Source organism: Aulostomus chinensis, chromosome 12 (assembly GCF_037954235.1).
Source record: "Aulostomus chinensis isolate RoL2024-O1b breed Wild chromosome 12, RoL_Achi_v1.0, whole genome shotgun sequence".
Taxonomy (NCBI): domain Eukaryota; kingdom Metazoa; phylum Chordata; class Actinopteri; order Syngnathiformes; family Aulostomidae; genus Aulostomus; species Aulostomus chinensis.
In genome coordinates this window covers 15747644-15771496 of record NC_141331.1, presented here as the reverse complement: position 1 = coordinate 15771496, position 23853 = coordinate 15747644, and the positions used below count along the sequence as shown (strand labels likewise).

General features: G+C 43.7%; 2 protein-coding genes across 9 annotated transcripts in view; one reads left to right on the top strand and one right to left on the bottom strand.

The window, feature by feature from the left end:
- The first annotated feature begins 1055 nt into the window (after positions 1-1055).
- On the top strand, positions 1056-8249 carry acp6 (acid phosphatase 6, lysophosphatidic). 3 transcript variants are annotated; one of them, XM_086220475.1, is made up of 12 exons: positions 1056-1135; positions 1767-1807; positions 2405-2630; positions 2714-2842; positions 3560-3690; positions 3820-3899; positions 3979-4066; positions 4215-4347; positions 5770-5870; positions 5991-6083; positions 6171-6336; positions 6422-8249. In XM_086220475.1, exons 3-12 carry the CDS (start codon positions 2412-2414, stop codon positions 6554-6556), a joined length of 1275 nt encoding a protein of 424 aa, XP_086076601.1. In that variant the 5' UTR covers positions 1056-1135; positions 1767-1807; positions 2405-2411; the 3' UTR covers positions 6557-8249. The 3 variants fall into 3 exon arrangements, with proteins under 3 accessions (XP_086076601.1, XP_086076600.1, XP_086076599.1); XM_086220474.1 differs by lacking the exon at positions 1056-1135 and adding an exon at positions 1159-1355; XM_086220473.1 differs by lacking the exon at positions 1056-1135 and having other exon boundaries at positions 1159-1807.
- A 152-nt stretch (positions 8250-8401) lies between these two features.
- Positions 8402-23853, bottom strand: part of bcl9 (BCL9 transcription coactivator) — a 32801-nt gene continuing 17349 nt past the window's right edge. For 4 of the 6 annotated variants that reach the window (XM_086220466.1, XM_086220469.1, XM_086220467.1 and 1 more), the window contains exons 3-10: positions 18282-18788; positions 15926-16239; positions 14707-14814; positions 14378-14564; positions 14155-14251; positions 11875-14056; positions 10898-11170; positions 8402-10787 (exon numbers count right to left, since the gene is read on the bottom strand). In XM_086220466.1, the coding sequence (XP_086076592.1) occupies positions 9748-10787; positions 10898-11170; positions 11875-14056; positions 14155-14251; positions 14378-14564; positions 14707-14814; positions 15926-16239; positions 18282-18568 (4488 nt within the window). In that variant the 5' untranslated portion in view covers positions 18569-18788 and the 3' untranslated portion in view covers positions 8402-9747. The remainder of the gene's footprint in view (positions 10788-10897; positions 11171-11874; positions 14057-14154; positions 14252-14377; positions 14565-14706; positions 14815-15925; positions 16240-18281; positions 18789-23853) is intronic. The other 2 variants (XM_086220468.1, XM_086220472.1) reach the window with 2 other exon arrangements.

Genomic DNA, 23853 nt, shown 5'->3' with positions numbered 1-23853 from the left:
TATGAGATTTCAGGTCAGCACTTCATTCAACACATATCTAATGATGTAACGAGAGTGGACTAGTACTTAATCTTAAAATCAAATTTAGTTTCTTGTCACAAAGTACAAAGTTTTCATCACAGATTTCAGCTGAAGTGAAGTAAGAAAGTTGGACCTCTCAAATATTGAAGTACAAAACCCATAATTTGCCTGTAACTTTGACACTGAAAAGAAATGAAGGTTTTAAGTGACAGTAGCAACAAGGGTAAATGATACTGTAGCAGTGTGTTCATGGAATTCCCCCCACTATTTTTTTCCTCACAGAGCCCCAGGGCAGGGCCAGGATGCCATGAATTAAGGGATTGTAGTCAAACATCCAAGTGACAAATCTGAGACCGGAATGAATTAGAACTCTGAGATCAAGATCAAAGATCAAATTCAGGTCTCTTAGACTGAAGTCAGAGATTTGTTTCGTCAACTTCCAATAGACTTGGAATTAACTGCCATCAGCCAATCACTCTGTCTTCACTCCATCACGGGACACTGTGGTCGGGACGCAGCACACCTGAAGGTGCACAACCATCACAGCCTCAACCTAGCAACAACTCCACAGAAAAAAAGCTGCTGGGTCAAGTTGGGATCTGTGACCTTCGATGCATTCATACATCAATTTTTAGGGCCTGAGCCTGAAGGTTTTTCCATTATATTTACTTTTTGAACATAGAAAACTTTGTGAAGACTCAGTTTAGCAAAGCAATAATGCACACTTCTCTTGGACTTGGCCTTCTACGGACCATGACTGAATAAAACAGATAACTTTAATGTTTTGTATTACTGTTTATTTTATTTGTTTAATGTTTATTTATGAATTTTTGAAATATTTAATGGTTTAACAGTATTATAAAGCAGAAGATGGTGAGATAAATAAACTTATTTTTTAAACTAACGAATAAAACCGTACAATACATCGATAATTAAAAAAATTCCACCGAACTTAATTGTTTACGGCGTTCTAACGTTGCCTGACGCAAGAGGGCGACAGTACACTTGCATGCATCTCCAATGCAAATATGACAGAAGAAGAAGAGGAAGAAGCAGAAGAAGCAGAGAAAGAAGGAGAAGGGAAGAATAATAATAGGACGAGGAAGAGGAAGAAGTACATTACAGTCGGCGAATGTATCGCACGCGTTTCAAATGACTTGAGGGATATGTAGTTTTTCATACGCGACTGTCCATTTCACATTGCGGTCCGCCGTACTACAGTTCCCAGCATGGCCTTCGGCGAACAAAAGTTACCGAATGACAAGCGTTGTCATGTAATGAGCGCAGTTTTATCGAGAGAACCGGACTGAGGTCACTCTGTCTCTTGTTAGAAAGTATGTAGAAGTTGTTCAGGATTAAAACTGGCTTCTATGTCAAGCTACAGCTAGCTACACTGACACAATCTTGTAGTGTCGCAATAAACGGCTGGCTAGCTGTAGCTTCGACTACAACAGTGTTTACTTAGCGTGCCTCAGTTAACATTGAGGTGGTGCGAGTTCCCTTTCGGGTGAATTGACTGTTTCCTGTTGTATTTGAATGTTAAATGGCACAATCTGTACCGAGGCGTGATGAAACATTAAGGCAGTTAGCGTTACGCCCCCCGGTCCTAGTTCCAGCCAGTAGGGTCACGATGAACTCGTTTCACATTCTCGTTTTGTTGGACTTAACCCAACGTTTGATAGCTGGAAGTGTGAACTGGTTAGTGTAAGCATTAACTCTGCATTACTGCTCCTACACTTTCGTAGCGCTGTCACCATTGGACTGGCCAGGAAGCGTCGTTGAAAAGGTCAGTAGCAACAACGCATACGTTCAAGAGCTGGATGTTATTTCATGAAGGACTATTTCGTTTTTGCTTGCGGGTTGCAGCCTCACAAGTTTATCTTGGTCTTATTTTATGTTAAATTTCTCAAATTAGTTTGAGGCTTTTGGTCTGACAAAATTAAGAAATATGTATGCGACAGTTGAGGAAATAATTTGTAGAGTAATTTAATATAAAAGATTAATTCCTTTATCATATGCTTCACTTCATCACCAAAGGATTTTTTTTTATATGTGGTTTAAGTCCATTTTTGTATCAGTTTGAATAATTCCATTGATTGAAGGAAGGAGGAGAGAAAAGAATAGGTATCAGTCGTCAGACCTTTCCTCCTAAAACGTTTCTCTCAGGAGAATACCAAAATTGTATTTTTTATGATGAAAAATAAAGCATGTGTACTTTTAGGTATGGTTCTTTGTACTCCTTATATTATTTTCATTTCAACCAAATGTACACCTTTGCATATTGACTGCTCTTTTATTGTTTTATAAAAAGAAAAAAGAAATCAATTGTGGTCTGCCTTCCAGTAACCGCTGCCATGCTTGTGTTCCTCTGTTGTCTCCACAGCGCAGCTATGAGGAATCTTTGGAGCAGAGCGGGTGTTCTGAGCTCAGTGTCCGTGGCGTTCGGCTCGATGCTGTGGTCACAGAGGAAAACGGAGCCGGACCAGGACTCCTCCATTTGCACTGCTGCTGACACAAATCCCTCATCTCCCTATGAACTGAAACTGGTCCAAGTCCTGTTTCGACATGGCGCTCGAACCCCCCTTAAATCCATACCTGATGTGATGGAGGTAAAAAGAAACATATCAGCCTCTCGTCAACTCATTTCCCCCTTATATTATATTCACCTGTTCATGTTTGTGTTTCATTAAAGGCCCATTGGGTGCCCACCCTTCTAGAGCCTCCAGCACACACACACATCAACTATGTAGTCACAGATCTTCATGGTGGCCCCCGGCCCCCAGCGCCTGTAGAGGAAAGCTATCGGAGAAACATACTGACGGTGAGTAGGTGTGTGTTGTGGTGGTGAATTCAGTCAAAGAAGAAAGGAACAAGAAAGGAAGATTTTTGGCTTCACCATCTTGTGCAGCTTTAAGATGTATTGTTGGAAATGAAAGAAAGAAGATAGCTCTGCTTTACTGTTTGACAAAGAACCTTCCATGGGAAGTGAACGCTCTATAAACTGTTAAAGTAGACAATAAGTCGATTCATCGCTCTACTTTGATGACCCACCTGAAACATAATAGGTTACAACAGTTGGCCACATTTATGGAGATGTGTCATATCAGGAACTTGACTGGTTTTAGGGACTGGCCTGGCTGTCTTTCAAGGGATGACAAAAAAAAACCCTACATTCAGATCTTTAGCAGGTAGACCTGCTCCCTCTAGTGGCTGCAGAGGGGTTCAACAACGCCTTCAGACATCAGTGAGTCAGATTCACTCAGTCACTTAACCTGTCCAGTGCGGCTGAACTGTGTGGAGAGCATCCCAGTGGGATACACCCCCCCCCCCCCACACACACACACACACACACACACATATACTGTGTCCATAGAAATTTCAGTTTCCTCTGCTGAGGTGGCTGCTTTGGTTAAGAGGTTTACTGCACCGGATTTAGCTCAGAAGACAAAATCCTGCAATATGGATCCCTGCCATTGTTCCACATTCACTTTCACAAAGGTGTGTTTCTGTGTTAATATATCTCGACCCTGTTTTGCAGGGTGGAACGTTCCCAGGTCAGCTGACCGCGGTGGGCATGCAGCAGCTGTACGAGCTGGGGAAGAGGCTGAGGAGGGGGTACATCGAGGAGAGCCCCTTCCTCAGCTCCACCTTCAGCCCTGCAGAGGTCTAGTAAGTGTTGCTCACCGTGATTGGTAAAAGGAACACTTAAGAATGATGTCAGCCTAAAATCTCAGACTTGTTTATCCTTATCATCAGCATTATGATTATTATTATTGTCATTATTACTCTTATTTGAAGTGTGCGCTCCACGAACATCCTGAGGACCATTGAATCAGCCAAGTGTCTGGTAGCAGGCCTCTTCCAGCAAAACCAAAAAGGTATTGTAGAAATCTGTATGTGCTTGATGCTGTTGATTCTGTTCTACATCATCTCACCTGTGCTCTGTTCTCCCTGAAGAAATAGTACCTATACTAACAACAGAGGCTGAATCTGAAATCCTGTACCCCAACTACCACGGATGCAAACTGCTGAAAATCCTAGGCAGGTGTGTAAGAGTCTACTTTGCAGACTCACTCCCCCAAACTGGAATTTTTAATGTGTTGTGCAACAGTCTTTGCAGAGCTACGATGCTTATGACAGGTTGTCTGTGTGTATCTGCGCGACGTGGCTGACGCTGTGTGTGTTGTGTGCAGCCACCGCTGGGCCGAGTCGTCCACGCTGCCAGACATAGCAGCGGACCTGCAGAGCATCCAGAACGAGCTGGGCATCGCCTCTCACCAGCAAGTCGACTTCATCCTCATCAGGGACGACATGGTCGCCAGACAGGTGATGCTGCAGCCACGTAGTTTATTTATGACTTCTTTTTTTTTTTATTTCGGTCTTGACACAATTATTGAGCCTCATTCATAACATTTCCTCTTTAAGGTTTTCACAGTGTTTTCTTATTTATTTGAAGTGAAAAGAGAATATACACACTTGGTCGTTCACACATTTATGTGTAATACCAGATTCTGTTGTTGTGTAGCAGCGGCTAAGGCAGCTTTCTCATCCACTGTTGACGCTACTGAATCCGACTGATCGTTTGCTGTTCACTTCCAGCAGCTGGCCGTCTGCTTCAGGGCCGTCAGCTGTGGATTTTTGTTCAGGCATTCTTGCCTTCTCTCAACTTTCCTCGTGTGTGCACACAACCTTTGACACGTGCTAATTAGCTCGCACTTCCCTTCGCCAGGTCCATCATCACAACAGAGAAGTGAGAGAACCCGTCTGTGGTGCCTCTGGAATCTGACAGACTTTTCTGTAACCCTTTATGATAAGGGTACATTAATAAGCGTTGATGTTGAGTTATGTATGTGAGTGATGAATGAGCATTACTCCAGCATTTATTAACCCTGATAGTCAAGAAGGGACCATTTATTCACCCTTAACCCCCTGACCTTCTCCCTGGTTTTCCTCGTGTCTTTGCTGTAACCTGTGTTGTTAACATGAACACACATAAGTAAATGATGACTATACAATTAGTAAATTGTTGACTAATGGTTTACAGCTATCTAAACATAAACTAAGCATTGTTAATGGACCCAAAATGCTAGGGACTTTTCTAAGGACCTCTCTACTGATCAAATCTAAAAGGAGTCTGGTTATTGTGTAAGATGAAACCTTGACAGAGTTCATCGGGTCTCAAGAGATTAAAAGAACACTTCCAATGTTTTTTCCAGCTTTAACACTGACACGTCTGAGTCAAAACTGAGGGTCATTAAAGAAATCACTTTGAACGAATGTCAATGGCTAATCTGCTTATGTAAAATTCATAAGTGCACGCATGGCAAGACTCAAGATCTGCTAATTTGCAGTCAAGTGGTTTATCACTGGTTGAGAGGCGTCACAGTAGTGAAGCTGAATGGGGGTAAAATCCAAGTATTAAGGTTCTCAAAGACGTGTAGCGAGCGAGCCAGCATCATTACTATCAGAGGAACCACCTCTTGTCACTTACAATCCACTGAAGCTACTGGACATTTGAATTCATGCAGTCTTGATCAAGTTAGGCTTTTAAGCTGAGCAGGATGCAGAGAGATTATACTCTTGATTCTAACACTGATACGGAATGTGAGGTGATTAAGGGGTTAATGGCAAATACCTTCTTACGGGATTGTGAAGTAGCGTAAAACCTGAGTCGTGACATTTCCTCTTTGAGGTCTGAGTTGCACAAGCTCACATAGTTGAAACTGAGAGCTATCTGCACTCTAACAGACTCACGGCCTGCCCTGCCCACCGGCGCTGGACAGCTGGAGAGACACGGTCGAGCAGAGAGCCGTGGACATGATGTGCCATATCTACGAACCCAGCAAGAGGTCTGATTCAACCCAGTGGGGGGGGGCTCTGACTCTTGTTTGAACACTGGTCCTGTTATCAGTGGCAATAAGGAACATTTACCCAACTAGTTCAGGTTGAGTCAAGTTCTTTGTCTACAGGGAGAACTTGCAGCTGTGCGTGGGACCCGTCCTGCACACCTTGTTGTTTAACATAGAGGAGAAACTCCAGAACACCTCATTCGAGCCAAACAGGTTGGTCACCACATCACACCCTTTTCTTCCCCAAACCTGACTGTCCTGTCCTCTAACAGATGTAATCATGAACTCTTTCTCAAACAGGAAGTTGTTTTTATACTCGGCACATGACACCACTTTGATTCCCTGTCTGATGGCTCTGGGGATTTTTGACATGAGGTGGCCACCGTACGCCGCTGATATCACCCTGGAGCTGTACCAACACCAGCAGACCAAAGAGGCTTTGGTTAAAGTGTCATACATAGGCCAGGTAGGGCTGTGAACATCTGTGCAGTAACTGTAACTGTTAGATTCCTATTTCAGGTGTTTGACTGCAGTTTGTTTGCCCTCTGCAGGATCAACTGATCCAGGGCTGTAGTGGAGTCTACTGCCCCCTGCAGGAGTTCAAACAGGCCCTGTCAGCTTACGCCTTGAGCTCTGAAAACTACCAGTCACTGTGTAACAGCACAGACGAATCGACAAAGCCCTGAACAGGGGGCCAACCTTCACAATGGCATAAACTCAACCATCATCATGTTTGTTTGTTTACATCCTCAGTTTTCACTCCATCCAACCAACATCAGACTGCACTGGGAATATCAGACTGTTTTTTTTCTTGAGTCCTGGATCACAATTATGTTTTAAGGTCTTATAGTTGACATCACTTGCTGTCCACACTGGCCATTACCTTCACATTTCATCATCTATGTGTCATCATGGCAGACAGATGTTACCTCTATTAAAGAGATTAATTTAATGGCATATGAACAAGAGAATGATTTAGGTACATGCTGTAAACATGACGTCAGATGATTGGTGTCTGTTAACCCAAAGACAAACAACTTCAGTCTTTTTTGGATTCTTCTAGGAAATCAAAACCAACAATATGTGACTTGGTCCTACTTCACATCTTCCACTGGAGGCATTTTAACTTCCTCAGATACCTGAGATATGACTTGTTCTATCAATCTAGTTACTTTGAGGCTGTGAGATGAACTTGTTATGAAGCTATTGGCCATCAATGGTACCAGGACTGCATGAGAAACTAAGGCAGCTGATGTGTTAGCTTTTCTAAACAAACCCTCTAATAGGATTTATTTATTGTTGGTTTTGTTTTTATGGGTGTGTATGTGTGTGTGTATATGTATATATGTATATATATGTATGTATATATATGTATGTGTGTATATATGTATATGTATATATATATACATATATATGTATATATACATATATATGTATGTGTGTATATATGTATATATATACATATATATGTATATATACATATATACATATGTATATGTGTATATGCATATGTGTGTGTATATATGTATATGCATATGTGTGTATATGTATATGTGTATATATATATGTATATGTGTATATATGTATATATATATACACACATACATACATATATATATACACATACATACATACATACAAGAGCATCATTAAGTTCAAACCATGACTACATTTAAATCTTGAGTGAATTGTTAGCCTCATTATTGCCTGTATCTCATTGCAGATACAAATATCTTGTCTGTTTGGTTGATTTCCAGCCAGATATTTCATAATCATTGTGCCTCAGGGGAACATTTATTTTCACACTGGATCTAATGTATATTGTGATAGGTTGTGCTAAATGTACATCCCAGTGTGTGTCTTGCTTAAAGGGAATTATCCTGCTGTCGTTGGAGTTGCAGCGTGACACTCAGATAAACTGACAGTTCTCACAATGGGCTGCTATAAGTAAAGCATTTGTACCACCACCAAAAAAAAGAAAAAAACAATTCTTTTCAGAGACATTGTAACTGATAATTAATTCCACATACCATGAACTGTTGCAACTTTAACTACAGTATGTTAAAGATTGATATTTTGCATTCTTGTGAAAATAACTAGTTTCACACCACGTTGTAATGTACACTTTCCCGATTATATAGACATGCCTGTTACTGTGTTACAATAACACATTGTACCTCCTCACTTTCCCTTGAACTGCTGCTTCAATTATAAGGTTTGGTGAGACTTGTTTTTATTGGCATTTCTTTTTTAACTCCCATCTTGTGAGAAAGTGAAATCTAGGTAAGGAGGCACCAGTAGTTTAGGTGGGGCTCAATCATGTTTGCACCGATTTCACAAATGACTTCACTTTGTCACTTCTTCCGAATAAAATGTCAACTTGGCAATGGAGGACTCGCTCTCCGAGTTCCAGCTGAATGCGGGTGAGCAGGTTTGACTTGCAGAATGACATCAGCAGGTCTGTGTAGCTGATTAGGTATGAATAGAGCCACATGCGCACACACACGCAATAGACAACATGTATATACCAAAACAATATCTTTTATTTGTAGTCCATCACCACAGCCCTGGTAGGCTATTCTGCACCAAAGCCAATGGAGAAACACATGACAAGCTTATACAATAGAGAAAAGAGGAAGTCAACTGGATGGTAAGCAGTGCGTGTTTACATTTGTGTGTCTCACCCCAGACGCCACATCTGCCTTACTATATTTTACCAGATCTACCTAGCTCTAGTTCTATAATACCTGGCATACCTGCTGTGGCACTGAGCCACTCCATTCTGCTGACCATTGGGGGATTATTGCTGTGGGAATGATTATTACCCAGAGTCAACAAGAGAGTCAAAACAAAACAGGAACAAGAACACACATAGCACATCTGGGTATTAGCAATATTATTCACGCTGGCGAAAGTTGAGTCCTGAAAGTTTTGAAGCACCGAGTCAAACGTCATCCACAAATCGAAATGGATTATGTGCTGCAAAGCTGCCAGGATCCTCACTTCATGTGTTGCTCTCAATGGTAAAAAATAGAGAAAGAAGACGCTTTCTGCAGACGGTCCATGTTTGTGCTTTTTTAATAATACTATTATCTTAATGAGGTCATAGTTTGGTTTGTTATACACTGGAGTTACAAAGGAAATTAAAATAGACTAAAATTTGAATAGCCCACCAATGGTAAACAGTACAGTATTTTTAGGGGGCGTTCCTCCCCCAATTAAAGTTGGGTAAGAGGAGTTGAGAGGTCACTGATAGAATGCCTATACATACAGACACATACATACATACCACACAAACAGTCTGTCAAGCACACACACACTCACACTATATACTGTACAGAAACAGTCAAAACAATGGAGCTAGAGACAAGATGAAGTTCCACTAAAGTCTTCACAAAGCACAAATTCTTCTTAATCCATTCTCTTGTTCCATATCCCTTTCATGAAGTTTGTTTTTTAAATTTGAAAAAGTAGACATATACTGTAGCATCTCCACGCTGACTTTTAGTTAGGTTGATTCCTCTTTGTTGTTGAAGTCATCTTTATAGTCAGATAATCAAAAAACACAAGAACAGGTTTTGCGAAATTGATGCACAACAATCCCATACATTCTGAAGTTCATTAGTCAAAACTTTCTGTTCTTGTGGCAAAGTACTCCATGGCCATCCAGGCCTGTCTGAGTCTCCATTGGAATAGTTCCCACAGTACATTACTTGGTGTGACTGGTTTACTCCATTTCTGTTCATTTGTGGGCACAACCTCCAATGATCTGTCCTTTGAGTCTATCAAATTTTCTCAACAGCATCCACACTCCATGACCTTTACTCCATCCGTGCGTATCATCCAAGAACATTCTAGATACAAAGTTTCTGATAGATTAGAACATTCCAGGGCCCGGACTGAACCCCATGTCCATGTCACGGGGCCTCATCTGAGCCCCCATCATCATTGTCTGCTGTGGGGGGCCACCCATGCCCTGCAGTGACATCATCATATTAGGCGAACCGCCAGGACCTGGGTGGGCCATTTGTCTCCCCTGCATCATCCCTCCCGGACCTCCAGGAGACATCATCCGGGGCTGGTGGCCCATCATGCCTTGGCCCATGAATCCTGGCGGACGCATCGAGTTGTGGCCTGGGTTGCCTATTGGCATGTCTTGGGGACCCATTCCACCACCAGGCCCCCCTGGCATTCCCCCCATGCCCTGCATGGACATCCCCATCCTTGGTGGACCATCACCCATCATGCCCTGCATGGGAAAGCCAGAGGGGTGCGGTGGTTTCCCCCCAGGATTCTCTCCTCCACCACGGGGGAAGTAAGACAGAGTCTGGCTGGGTTTCTCGGATGGGATTATCCTGGATAGGTCAAACTCAGGAATGCCAGATGCTCCCGGCCGCATCACCTCATGAAGGTCTGCATCGCTGAATCCACCTTGCATGTTGTTGAACTCAGGTCCTCCAGGTGTATTGGGCTTACACATGCCCCCATCAGCCCCTCCTCCATGAGGCATGTTCCCCATCCGTCCTCCCATAGGCCCTCCTTCTCCCTGGAAGCCCATGGGATGGCCAGGGAAACCTTGGGGACCAGGACCATTGTGCGGGGAGAAAGGGCCCTGCTGGGATGGGGATTGTGTAAGTGGATAGCCCTGGCTTCGGTGAGGGTAACCCAGGCGTCCCTGTGGCATCATTTGAGGGTTTGCCATGCCAGGGTCTTGTGGATTTGGTGGTATCATCATGCCATGTGGCATCATACCTGGGCCCATATTAGGGGCATTAGGAGAGGGCATCTGTGGGGGCATGCCGTGGGACAGGGGCTGGGATCCCATTGGATTCATACCCAGAGGGCTGAGGGCAGGCATGGGTCCAGAGTTTCCAGGTCCCATCATACGTGGATTACCTTGGTGATTCATCGCCATACCTGTAAGAAAAAAGCAAGGGATATTCATTTCAAGCAATTTTCAAGAGATCAAAGGAAGGTTCGTGAAAAGTGCAATCCCATTTGACTGAAAGATATTTAGACTGCATTACCATTGTTGTTCACTGAAGGAAGATTCGGGGAACGAGCTGGGGGCGAGTCGTCATCGGAACTGGCAACAGTCTTTATGGCATCGTGGTAGAGAGGGGTAGAGCTGGGCATTGCAAACTTAGACATGCGTGACATCATGATGGAGAGAGGGTTCTGGGATAGTGTTGGCTCAGGGGGTATGGTGTATGGACTGCCAGACGGCACGTTGCCTGGAAGAGACATAGAGCCAGATGGAGCCCCCGATGAAGGCGGGGCAGAAGCAGGGCCATTACCACCTACAGGACAACATAATGAGACAGAATGTGACAAAGAGATGATAAAACTTTCAATAATTTCCATTCCCTGGCAAATCATATTTATACATAATCACATCGATGTTAATGATACCCCCAACAATGTGTGTGGTACTTATGTCTCAGTAACATTTAAATGTGACCACAAGAGGGAGACTGTGGACCATAACCCAATCTTCATGTATGCATTATTGTGTTAACTTGGTAGATAGCCCATAGCCATTTTATTTTCAATTTTGCGCACAAATTATGATAAGGGCTGACAATGTGAAAAATCAAATTGTGATTATTTTGATAGATACTGCAATTGCAATATGATTCACAATATTAGATGCAATTAATATTGTGTCATGATTAATCTTTGAATTGAAAAATATTAAAATCATAATTGTGTTGTGCAGGGATCTGACCTGATAAGTCTGTCGCATCTCTGCAGAAATGAAACACTTAATTTTGAATGTTATTTTACATAAATTTAGCCTAAAGAAAATGTTTCTCCTCCTGTGAATTGATATACTGCTCAGGCCCATGCATTACAAAACCTAAGAAAGGTCTGCATATTCCAAATAAGACATTAAAATAGTACCACGTGGAATATTAAAATGATACGCTTAGAAATATATATGTAATTAAATAGTAAAGAGACTCTGTTTATCACACAAAATGAAAGAAAGTGATCGTTATACCTTGCTCCATATTCCCCATCATGTTTGGTGAGGTGATACTGAGGGGGGGCTTGCCACCTTGAGGTGGTACTCCAGGACTCTGCATGGGAGGTTTTGGTGAAGAGGCCCATCCTGGAGAAGGGTTAGGAAGAGAAGGAGACCTCATGTGAACAGGAGAAGCACCTGCTGATCCCATCATGGAGTGGGGGGACTTCATTGGTGCGGACGCTGGCGGTGCTGGAGGAGCACTGGGGCCTGTGGGACCAGTAAGCATTCCAGCCAGCTGGGACGGTGTCTGAGGTGATTTGAGGTTTCCAGAGGGTGAACCCATCATGGGGGACTGCACCTGCCTTAGGGGAGGAGACTTAAGGGGGTTGACACTAGGAGAGTTCCCTCCTCCAGCCTGGACATTCAGATCTGCTGGCTTGCGGCCCCTCTGTCCTTGTGATGGGCCAGCAGCAGAGGGGAGGTGGTTAATGCGGCCATTGCCTCCTGTTGGCGTAGATCTGTGCTCTGGACCAAATGCTTGGTCTCCATGGGGGCCCCTCATTCCTCCAGGACCCCCTGGGAAAGGTCGCCCAGGACCCATTGGAAAGTCTCCTGGCTGTGGCTGGTCAGGAAAGGGTGGCCCCTGCATTGGTCTGCCTTGTGGACCTATGTTTTCCATTGGAGGGCCTCCACCTCCTCTCATTCTCATCATCTCATCAGGACTCAAATTCATTGGAGGATCTCGCAGTTTGGAAGGGTGCATGTGAGGTCCAGGCCCAGGGCCTGGCCCCATGGTAAACTCAGGCCCCATTTCTCGGCCCCCCATTGCCTGGAGTCTAGAAGATGGACTCATAGGACCATCACCAGGCATTCGAGGAAACATACCCATGCCATTACCAGGTTCCATTCCGCCTCTTTGGTGCCCCATCATCCTTTGCATGTCCATCATCATGCCAGGGGGGATGCCCTTCTCACCCCCCATACCTTGGTGGAACATTGCCTCTTGCACTGACTGAGGATTTGGGAAACGCTCCCCTCGACCCCCTGGACCAGAAAACATGGCCCCTGGTCCACCAGGAAAGCCTCGTGCATCTCCCATACGGGGAGGCATGTCGTCAGGCCAACCCATTCCAGGCCTTGGAGGTCCCTCCATCTCAGGGTTCATCATACCAGAAAAGCCCGGCATCCTCTGCATATGGGGGGGCATACCCCTAGGGCCAGGGCCCATACCCATGCGCTCTGGGTAGTGTTCTGGGGGACCACTTGGTCCTCCCCACATCTCTCCTGGGCCCATCTGGTAGGGAGGCGGAGGCCCTCTCATCATACCCCGTGGACCGTGGGGATGCATCATCATGTCTGGGGGAAGTGGCCGGTGTTGCATTTCTTGTTTCTTCCGCTTCTCTTCATAAAACTCCTGCTGGAGCTTCAACCAAGCCACCTGTTCTGGGGTCATTTGATCTCCATCTCCACAGCCCCCTGGACCCCCCATATGAGGACCCATTTCATCTTGTGGAAATGGGGGCAAGTCCCTAGGACCATGGGGTGGGCCAAAGGGTGGACCTTGAGGGCGGGGTCCTCCTGGCCCACCTGGTGGTCCAAGGCTCTGAGATTGTGCCATCATTGCCTGTAAGGGGCCCTGTTCTGATCTCCGGGGGGCACTATCAGGACCTCCATCATGGGGTCCACCATGGGACTGGGGAGGCCCAGGAGGTGGGGCATCACGGTCATCAGGAAAGAGCATGCGCTGGATATCTCGCAACGTCTGCAGAGAGCGCTGGCGATGCTCTAACTGTTCTTGGGACAGACCCTCTGTGTTGGCTTCCATATTCAGCAGCTCCTGTGCCAGCTGTTGCTGCTGTTGCTGCTGCTGGGGTGTCAGACCTGACCCAACAGAACCACCACCCTGTCCACTTTCACCTGCTGTGGAAGCATTGAGGCCTGCCTCTGGTTGGGTGATAGGGGCCTGGTCAACTGGGGTTACGTTGTTACTGGGGCTACTGCCAGGAAGATTTTTTGATTCCAAGCCTGTGGATGATGACCCTTCCTGTGGAAGAACGGCAGATTGGCTTCCTTGGTTTGAAGGCGGCGGTGGGGCTGGTTCTGCCATGCCCGTTAAGGACGGCTTCGATCCAGGCTGGTGGCTCTGATCTTGGGCATGGGACGGTGGTTGCTGGGGAGGCTTGGAGTCATTTCGAAGGGCGCTTGCTGCATTGTTCTTTAAGAGAGAGGGACAGAGATAGGATTATGTAATGACTCTCTTGTGTAAGTTGTCTGTGTATTTAAGTGTATGTGAAAGGCAAAGAGTGCATTTACCAGGAGGAGATGAGCTTTGTCTTTGCTGTTGGAGATGTTTTTCATGTGGAAGGCAATGATGTTTTCTGTATGGCCAGTTAGAACTGCGTCAGCTGCCCTGAAAATAAGAAGACACACAGTCAGTTGTTTGACACAATCAATACATATTTATACAGGTGTTTACATATGCAGTGACAATCTATACTAGCCACAAATGTTTCAAATTGCAATTAAGACTCCTTACTTGTTAGCCATTTCTGTAGTGAAGACATAAACAAGTTTTGAGCCAGGTTTCTGGCCACTAGCAGGTTCTGTTGTGGAACCCTGACCTCCCAGTATATTGTGGGAGGGTGTGGAGGAGCGACTGAGTCCAGCATTGGAGGTAGAATGGGTGACAGAGTCCTGGGGCTTCACGTCATTTGAGTTGCAGTCTGCAGGGAGGCAACAGGCAAACTCAATTTAGGACAAGCACAAGCTCATGGGAGACTTGATGTTCTACTGCAGCGTTTTCATAAGTCAAGTTGATAGGCAGAGGGACGGCGACACACGCATGGATGAACACGTTAAACTTACTGAAGAATCCTTTGTCATCTTCGTCACTTTCACCCCCAGAGCACCAGTCAGCTCCACTGTACGGCTGCCTCCTCTCTGCCACACACATCCTCTTCACCCTGCTACTGTCTGCATGTGCAGACACGCACACACATACACAACCATTAGAGGGCTGGGTTTATCAGTGAGAGGGACAGTGAGGGACAGCAGTATTTCTTCTAGATAGCCAACTGGGGTTTATTGAGGGCAGAATGTGGCACACACACACCAACATACCCATGCGCGCACATATACATATATATGTATACACATTACACTGTGTATACACACACACACACACACACACACAAATATATGCACAGATACATACACACACATACATATACATACATACATACATACATACACACACACACACACACACACACACACACACACACATATGTGCATTTAATAAACTGTCTCTAAGTAGAGCGTATACCTACTGGTTGCATAGGAGTGACTGAAACACACTAAAGATATTGAAGCAGTCCACTCTGAGATAAACTGCATTATTGATTTTTACACAATCTTAAATATCTTGTATTTGCCTTGATGGATCTGCTTCATAATTAAGTCAACTGTTAAGCAAGATGAAGTGCTCCATTTGGGAAATGTATGATTTTGCAGCAGCCATAGAAACTCAAGGCCTATTTCACAGAATCCCATGAACCTTCCCACCATTTCAATATTCCCCCTGGATCCCTATTGTTTTTGTTTCCTTCAAACTTCCTGCGGCAGCCATAATGGATTAATCACACACATCATTAATATGTCTTGATGGATTTGCTTCATATTCTCGTCAAATGCCCAACAACAATGGAACGTTTCAGAGAAGCATCATCTGAAATTTTCACTTCCTGTGGCAGACAGCAGATTATTGTGTTGTTGTTGTTTTTTTTTTAATCTTGAACATCTATTACATGCCTTGATGGGTTTTGTACACTGACATTTATTGTTTGAAAAACCAACAGACAGTGATGGTTTGATAATGATGTGAGGATGACCATGCTAAATGGTGCCCCTGGTAGTCCTGTCATTCTAGTTGTGCCAAGAACTTTAAAACTTAATTACAAAGAAATCTTACTTTATTTTCCTAATTGTCACAAAGACAACTGTGCACCTTCAATACCTGTAAGATCTCACTATCACACATGAAGGAAGACTGCCAGACAGCGTCTGACCCCAGCTACTTTCTTACCTTTTTCCTCGCTGGTGGGTGTGCCACTTTCTGGCTGTTCAAATGACTCCACCGAGGTGCTTCTCTCCCTTTTGACTTTAACTTTGGAGCTTGGGCCAGACGTCAGACCCTGGCCATTCTTTAGCCCGATGCCCCCTGCCACACTCTGAGCTCCTTTGGCACCCATGGTTTTGGGGTCACAGGGTGAGGGCTGTGATTGGCTGCCAGTGCTCCCTGGTTTACCCTGATTGGGCATTTTAGAGTCCATCTGGGAGGCGGTGGAGGGGGACATGACAGGAGGTGAGCGTACCATGACCTCCGTCTTAGGTTTAGGGCTGAGAGAGGTAAGACAAAAACATCTCAGCAAATAAATACTTTCATACTTTTATCAAGACAAAAAAGGAGTTGTTCTATTTTAACAAAACAGTGCAAAATTACATATTTTTTAAAGACACAATGAAGGCTTTCAAACTACTATGTTCTGTCCTCATCTTCCCCCTCTAAAACGCGCGCACACGCACGCACGCCTTCATCAAGGAAGAAGGCAGCAAGCCTGGGGCACAAAATTAGGTTACCCAGTAATCATGTTCTGAAATTGGGCACAAAGTGAATGAAGGGAGGAGTACATACTAAGGAAGCTGGATATGCAGATATCACCAAACTCGGCGTGAAATCAACTTTTCGGTCTTATCTGATCTTCACGATAGTACCCAGGAAAAAGGCTGAACACAATGCCATTGAGAAATCTATGTATGGTATGATGTCTGAACACAAGATTACTGGAACTGGGATTCAGTTAAACCTGACAGAACATACTTCAGAGACATTGGCCATCTAGAAATAACTGCTACTTACTAGTTATGAGAGCAGTTCAGTACAGTCAAGTGGGACACGTCCAACTTGCAGAGAACTCCCTCACCACACCCCAATCGCTTTCTATCTGTCTCTCTCTCTCTCTCTCCCTCATACACACTTATGCAAGTACTCTGGAACAAATGCCAACATGTCCAAAAAACGCAGCCACAGCCTAACACACTGTATGTACGTGCACATAAACTGCTAGTAGAAAAAGAGGGCAAAGCCAGAATTTTGGCAGTCTAGACAGCCGTTTCCAGAGGCTGAACCATGAGTCAGCAGGGAAAACTTCCAGGCACAATGTACTCCCTGACCCCAGGACAGCGCCGGATCACACATGAAGACCTTTCAGTTAAACCATAAAAGCAGAGAGGCTGATCTTAGATCTGCTTTATGCACTTTTTTTTCTCTCTAAATAACAGAGGGCAAAGGGACATGCTCGGGTTTGTGCCCATGCTGCTGAACCTGAATTCAGAACCACTATCAATAACACAGTAACAAATTGGCATGGCACCAGAGTAGCTCCAAGGAAAATCTGATTTACTCCCACATTAAAAGATGTTAGGTGTTCTAAAGCTTTGCCATTGACCAAGCAACTGCCCATAGAATTAGCAGGAATCAGATTTTCAAATGCACGACATGGCATAACTTTTTCCAATGATTTTTAACATAATCAACTTTTTCTGAAAATCCAAAAAGTCAGCACATTATGCAGCAGGTAAAATGTGACAGCCAGGAAATCTATGTTCCACTTGTAATATGCCTTTGATGTGGGAAGACACTCACATATAAAGGACAACACTAGCCATGTTTCCAAAAATGAGTTTGATGCGCGTTTGCAGTTTTGTGCATTATGCATTTTAAGGCAATGGCAAAATGCGTTAAAAAAATAAAAAAGAACCTCAAATTTGCAAAAATGTTTTTATGTTCACTTGGGGTGGTTTTTGCATGAAAGAGGAGATGGAAAACCTAACTCAAATAAACTCTGACAAACTGAATCATTAACTCATGTGACTGACCAGCTATTTCTGCTACCATCATATCACCGGATATTCCAAAACTTTGTCATTGCCTCTGAAGAAGCAGCAACATGCCCAAAAGTGGCCAGCACCAAAGACCAATTACACCTTGTCAAACCAAATGTAAGACCTCAATTTTCAGCCATAGACCAAAACAATAGGCTAACCGGTAACCTTTCTGGGTCTTTTTTACACTGCCTGTTACAGGAATCATAACATTGCCTATACTGCCATCTTTTGACATAAATACGCACTACATAATCTGGTTCATTCACTTCAAACCACTACCGTGTCCTCTGTGGCGGCATTGCTGACATTTGCTTAAAATTCGCTTGATATTTCACGGAAACCCAGCTAATGTGGTACAGCCAAACATGTTTTCTTCCTAAAACCTCTGGATAAAAAGTATGATTTTAATCAGCAGTCAAATTTGTGTCTGGCTGATTAGGCTGTCATGAGGATCACAAACACATTCAGGAATTTTAGGATGCAAGTGCACTCACCTCTGTGTGTTGGTGGACGGGGAGTTCTTTAGCCTATTGGAGTGCATTGATGGGGCTCCCAGTACTACAGAACAGGGTGGAGTGATGAGCTGGTGAGGACTGCCTGTGTGTGCAAGTGGCGCTTTTGCACGCACGTTCCTGGAGCCAGCAACAGGATTCCCAATGTTAGAGAGGTTTCCCCTTCCGTCTTTTGCCTCCTCACGCTCTTTTTTCCCTCGCTCCTTCTTGCCGAAGTGTGTCGCTGCTGTACCTGCCGCCGCTGGCCTCTCCTCTTGGACCTCCAACATTCTCTCTACGTCCTTGTCTGTGTAAGTGTGTGTGCGCCCCTGTGTGTTTGTGTGTGTGTGTGTGTGTGTGTGTGTGTGTGTGTGTGTGTGTGTGTGTGTGTGTGTGTGTGAGAAAGAGAGAAGGTGTGTAAAAACAATAACAATAGTCCAAGAGTCTTTTCTTGTTCAATGTGTATTTATGAAACTCCCCCAAGGGGGCTTTCAATGGCCCTCAGGCACACTGTTGAAAGAGAGAGAGAGAGAGAGAGAAAGAGGGAGGGAGAGAGAGAGAGAGAGAGAGAGAGAGAGAGAGAGTAGACAGAGATGGAGAGAGAGGGGAGAGGAAAAGGGTTGTTAACCAAACTGAAAAGGGGGACCGCAGTCTGACCAAAATTAAACTGATACTCCACCCAAATCTTTCTCACATCAATCTGCCTCCGCTGGCTTCAAAGGTGGCTGTTAAAAGTCTGTTATTTTCACAGTGGCTGTGATAAGTTCTAAGTTATGTAAGCAAGAATGGATTCATATGGTTCCTTTTTACATGACACAGGTGCAAATAATAAAATCAATTATTGGGACACTTTAACAGGACTGACTCATAGACAACGTTATTAGAAACACCCATGCTTTCCCTAAAATAAGTCCAAATGTAAGCCCCGAAAACTTCTTTTATAAACAAGTTCTCAGCATTAAGTATCAAAATGTGTTCCTGCAGCATCAATGCTGTCCGTTTAGTGACAGAATTCAACAGCTAATGACAGCTGCAACCAGAAAGAGTTTTGAACTCTATTTTGGCAAAAATTGGAGCATAACATGCATGACTGGCGACTTGCAACAGCCCCTTTTCAGCTAAACAGAGTATCTTTGATAAAGATGGAAATTGGTTAGTTATACAGCTTATCCCAGAAGCCAAAAATATCATTCGGCAGCTACTTTATTAGGTAACTTTTTTTATTCACTCTAATGTGATTTAATTCAACAGCTACGCTATAATTTCTGCCTTTACAAATATGATAACGTTCAGTTTTGATTGACAGTTAATTTAACATGTTTATTTTAGAACTTATAGAGCTGCATTATCCTGAGGGAATTCAAACTTTACTGGCCACCACATAAAACAAATGTGAGGTACAGATTATGAGAATTTAAACACCTTTCAAAATCAAGCACTCAAGTGCAACGATACCACCACAGCTAACAAAGTACTAGAAATTATGACCTTTCAAATGCATCAACAAAAATTGACAAAATAAGCTTTGTAAATGTAGAATTCATTGTTGTGTTGACATTATCGTGTAACATTGTACAGTGTGGCACAAAGTAACAGTGAAAACACTTCATGATTCAGCAATAAAAGGCTCACTCAGTCACTTTTTGTAAGGGGGGAAAAAAAAGACTTCCTAGAAATGATTGGTAATTATTAATTATATCAAGAAAAATCTCAAGAGCAGATGTGATATCTATGGAAAAAAAAAAAAAGAGTAAAATCTGCCACATGATTTTGTGTAGTTTGAATGTAAAAATACCAGGGACGAGTGAAGAGAGGTGGCGGGGAGGTGGTGTTGAGGCAACCTTTGTGTGAGTGTATTGTGAGCGAGCGAGAGGATTGCATGAGAATCCTGTTGGAGAGAGCAGCCCAGTCAGTCAAATTACATTATCATCCTGAAAATATTTAGGAACTCTTCCAAACACTCAACATTGTAACTGGCTCCAGAGTTCCCCTGGGGAGAAGGAGGTGGAGTGTTTGTCGGGTTTGGAGAGGGCTGGTGGGGGGGTTGGGGGGTGTCACTGGGAACCAAAAAAACATTGACTCCTGCTACAGCAGCAACACTAATCTCTCGCTGGTGTACAGGAGAGGAGATTTACAACCATCCGGGCCACAGATGAGCAGAAGGTGGCTTCTTAAGTGGAACCACAGAGGAGCCTTGTGTCCAAATTATGCTGTGACTAACTTTTCAAAATAAAACAACACTGTGTGACGCAGGAGTCAAAGTTCTTCAGCATGCCAGTGCTGGGAGCTGCACTGGTGATTTGACAACAGCAGTCCATAAGCACCTATTCTATACAGCATGATATTTCTATTCTGCACAGTTGCAGAAAAAAGGGAAGGACCTTAACACAATTATAAAAATATATAAATAGAGTAATCCTGCACAGCGCAAGCAGTGTGAAACATAATAAATGTGTGCAAATAAAATGTATTGAAACATTTAGCCCAAGCATCCATTTTTTTCTGTTATTTCATTAAAGTATTGTCAACACAAATACGATGCGTAATTATTTCAAAACTAGTAAACAATCACCATAGAGGAGGAACAGTAGTCCAACAGCCTACAGTTCCTGTATGAAAGACGATGACCGACTATCACTCCCTGACTAGTTTTACTGCAGGTTAACAGCACACCACCTCAGTGTGTTATCTAACTCACCATAGCTATAAGTAAAGGTAACAATACTCCTTTGCTTCTGATCTGATCACACCATTACACTGACATTCATGGTGTTTGTTGTGCACAAAGTGTAGAAGAAGGTGAAAGAACCACATGATACATGAGTGTTATACATTGCAATTTACACTGTGATACTGAGCATAATTTATGGTAAATTTCCAAAATAAAGCTGAAAGCACAACTTGCTGTGTACCATTTGGGTAGTCTAACATCATGTGCTTCACATTATATTGATAATGTTTTGATCACTACATTTGTTAGAACACTACTTGCTGAGGTGCACAGATGTACACGGTTACTGTAACTCTAAATGTAACTGCCCTGAAAACCTATTGAAATTTTTTTTTTTGGAAGTATCAATACTGGGGGCTGGAAAATCAATTCAGTATTGTGGAAATAACAAATCGCTATGTCTAATTAATTGCACAGCAAACTAGCAGCCATTGCACGTAGTGGACCTGATTATCAGACTGATCATTTTGGAGAGTTACACAAGTTATCGGGATTTCGGACACTGTTTGACTGGGGTGTGGATATGCAGCCGCTGGGATTCTGGCAGCGAGAGAGGAGGAGGGGAACTACCTAAGCAACCCTGACTTGGTTCCTTCTCCAACAACAGAGGGGAGATTTAGTGACCACAGGTGCCTCGGATTTACGTGGCAGCCAATCATCTAGACAGAATCCCTAAAACCAGTTAGATTTTAAATAAAGTAAGTATGTGCACCTCCCATCACACACTAACGAGACACTAATTGGGGAGCTTGCTGACTTGACTGTCATAAGGAATGTACACATACAAACACTGCAGCCAGCCGCATGCGCAGACTCACACGCCAACAAAGAAGGTAATCACATACTTTTCTCTTCATCTTTCTCCGTTAAAGACGCTGAACTGTCTATCACAGCACACACAAGGAGCTGCACATTAATAGGAAAACAGTATAATGAGGAACTAAAATATTGCCTTTTCCTCTCAGATATCGATATGAGGTTCCACATGAAAAGAGGACAGTAAATAGTTCAATTCAATTAGATTTGGGTTTTCCTTGTAGGTGGCACTAAAAGGGAGCATTTCATTTCATGCTTATGTAACAGTCAGCGTACACTGGCTGAGCGCATTGTAGAGCGTAAACCCTTCCCAGCTACGTCACCCAAATTCCTCTGAAGGGAAGATGGGAGGATTTAAGGTAGTGGTGATGGAGGAGGGGGGTTAATGGTGTGGGATCAAAAGGAGGAGAGGAGCCTTGACCTTGCTGTAAACCTCGTCCACTGACTTCGATTTATAACACAACACTGCTACAAAAGTCATTATCTTAAAAAGAAAGAGGAAAAAAAAAAACCTCTAAGTGCAAACACACATCCACATGCAAACTCTCTTCCCTCGTCTCAGCCCCGCTGTTGGCTGTAAAATGGCCTGCTGATGTTTCAGCCTTATTTATGCAAATCCCATTTTGCAATTCAGTCACAATGAAGTATTGCTCTCTTTCTCGCTCTCTAGCTCCCCTACCCGCTCTCCGTCTGCTCAGCCTCCATCTCGAGCATTTCTTTAGTCCATTATTTGTTTAGGGTGGTATGAGAAACATTATTTGCACCTCTCCTCACAGCTTTTTGTGAGATATAAGGAATAGACCAAACTGCAAAGCCCTCAGCGAGGTGGCGTGTCATCTACAGCAGCAGTTAGCTCTGTCGAACACAAACACCTTTCCCTCTCCTTACACAAGGGCAACATCTGCATGAATCCAATTCAGTAGTTCTCAAGTCAAAGCTTTGCCACAAAATTCAATGAAAGATGGTTTCAGACTCCGATGGTGCCAAATTATGCCCACATTCAATTCCTGAAAATACAAAAGACCAGTTTCATTTTTAACACTGGCATTCATTTCCTTACAAATTAACTACTTTAAAATGCTTTCAAAAAGAATGGAATAAATGCCAGTCTTTCAAGCAATCTTTTCAGGCAATGTGTGTGCACTAGGGAGCTAAGATTCCCAGAGACCAGGTGACAGCTAGTTAGTTTAGCAGTGTGCGAGTTAAATTTTTACCTGGCTGTATTCATTCAAGTGCATGATCATTACTGTTTAGGTAACAAGGGAAGAGACATTTCACATGAAAGCAATCCTTTCTTCCTTCACTTGTGCAGCCTCTGTCTCCCCCTCCTGCACCCTCCTCTGTCCAGGTACGGCTGTGGCTGTGACACCGATCCCGTCCATCCTCCACAGAGGCAATTTCAATGGCCTTGTTTTGCGGCGCGTTTTGCTCGCCCGGCTTTATGAACTTGCTCAGATTCTGCTGATTTGGTTGTTGTCTCTTGGTTTATATGTTTCTATCATGTGCACGTAGAGCACGTCGTTATATGTACATGACCATAATATTTCGGTCTGCTTTTTATTGTGAAAACTGATCAGATTCACTGTTCAATTTATGTGGGGACTTCTGTGGGGATTTCTGCTCCATCTGGTCTGTGTAGATTGACACGACTTCTGTCAAAAGTAGTCAATTCATATTCCCCACAAAGCAGTGCACCACGGCACTTCTGGGATGCGCCATGGCACTTCTGGTGGAAAACAGAGCTTTGACTAGAATGGCAGCAATCAGCTTCGGCTGACATGTGCTATTGTTACACGGCATCTAAACCACGGCAATGCCCCTGTATCACACACATCATACACAGTGCAGGGCACAAATGGTCAACAAGTATAATATCTTGCAAATATCACGTTTTGAAAGGATTGTCAATGTTGCACTGAGGTATGTAAATGCAGGCCACAAGTTACCAACTTGCCAGGTCATTGATTAACATGCTGTAACCCTTAAAAAAAAAAAAAAAAGGCTTGCAACTGAATCCTGTGGTTGTGA

Excerpts from the sequence above, each read along its gene's own strand:
- acp6 (XM_086220475.1), top strand. The coding sequence starts at position 2,412 with ATGAGGAATCTTTGGAGCAGAGCGGGTGTTCTGAGCTCAGTGTCCGTG. Across the intron at positions 3,900-3,978 it reads CTTCCAGCAAAACCAAAAAG|AAATAGTACCTATACTAACA; the intron begins GTATTGTAGAAA and ends TTCTCCCTGAAG. Across the intron at positions 4,067-4,214 it reads CTGCTGAAAATCCTAGGCAG|CCACCGCTGGGCCGAGTCGT; the intron begins GTGTGTAAGAGT and ends TGTTGTGTGCAG.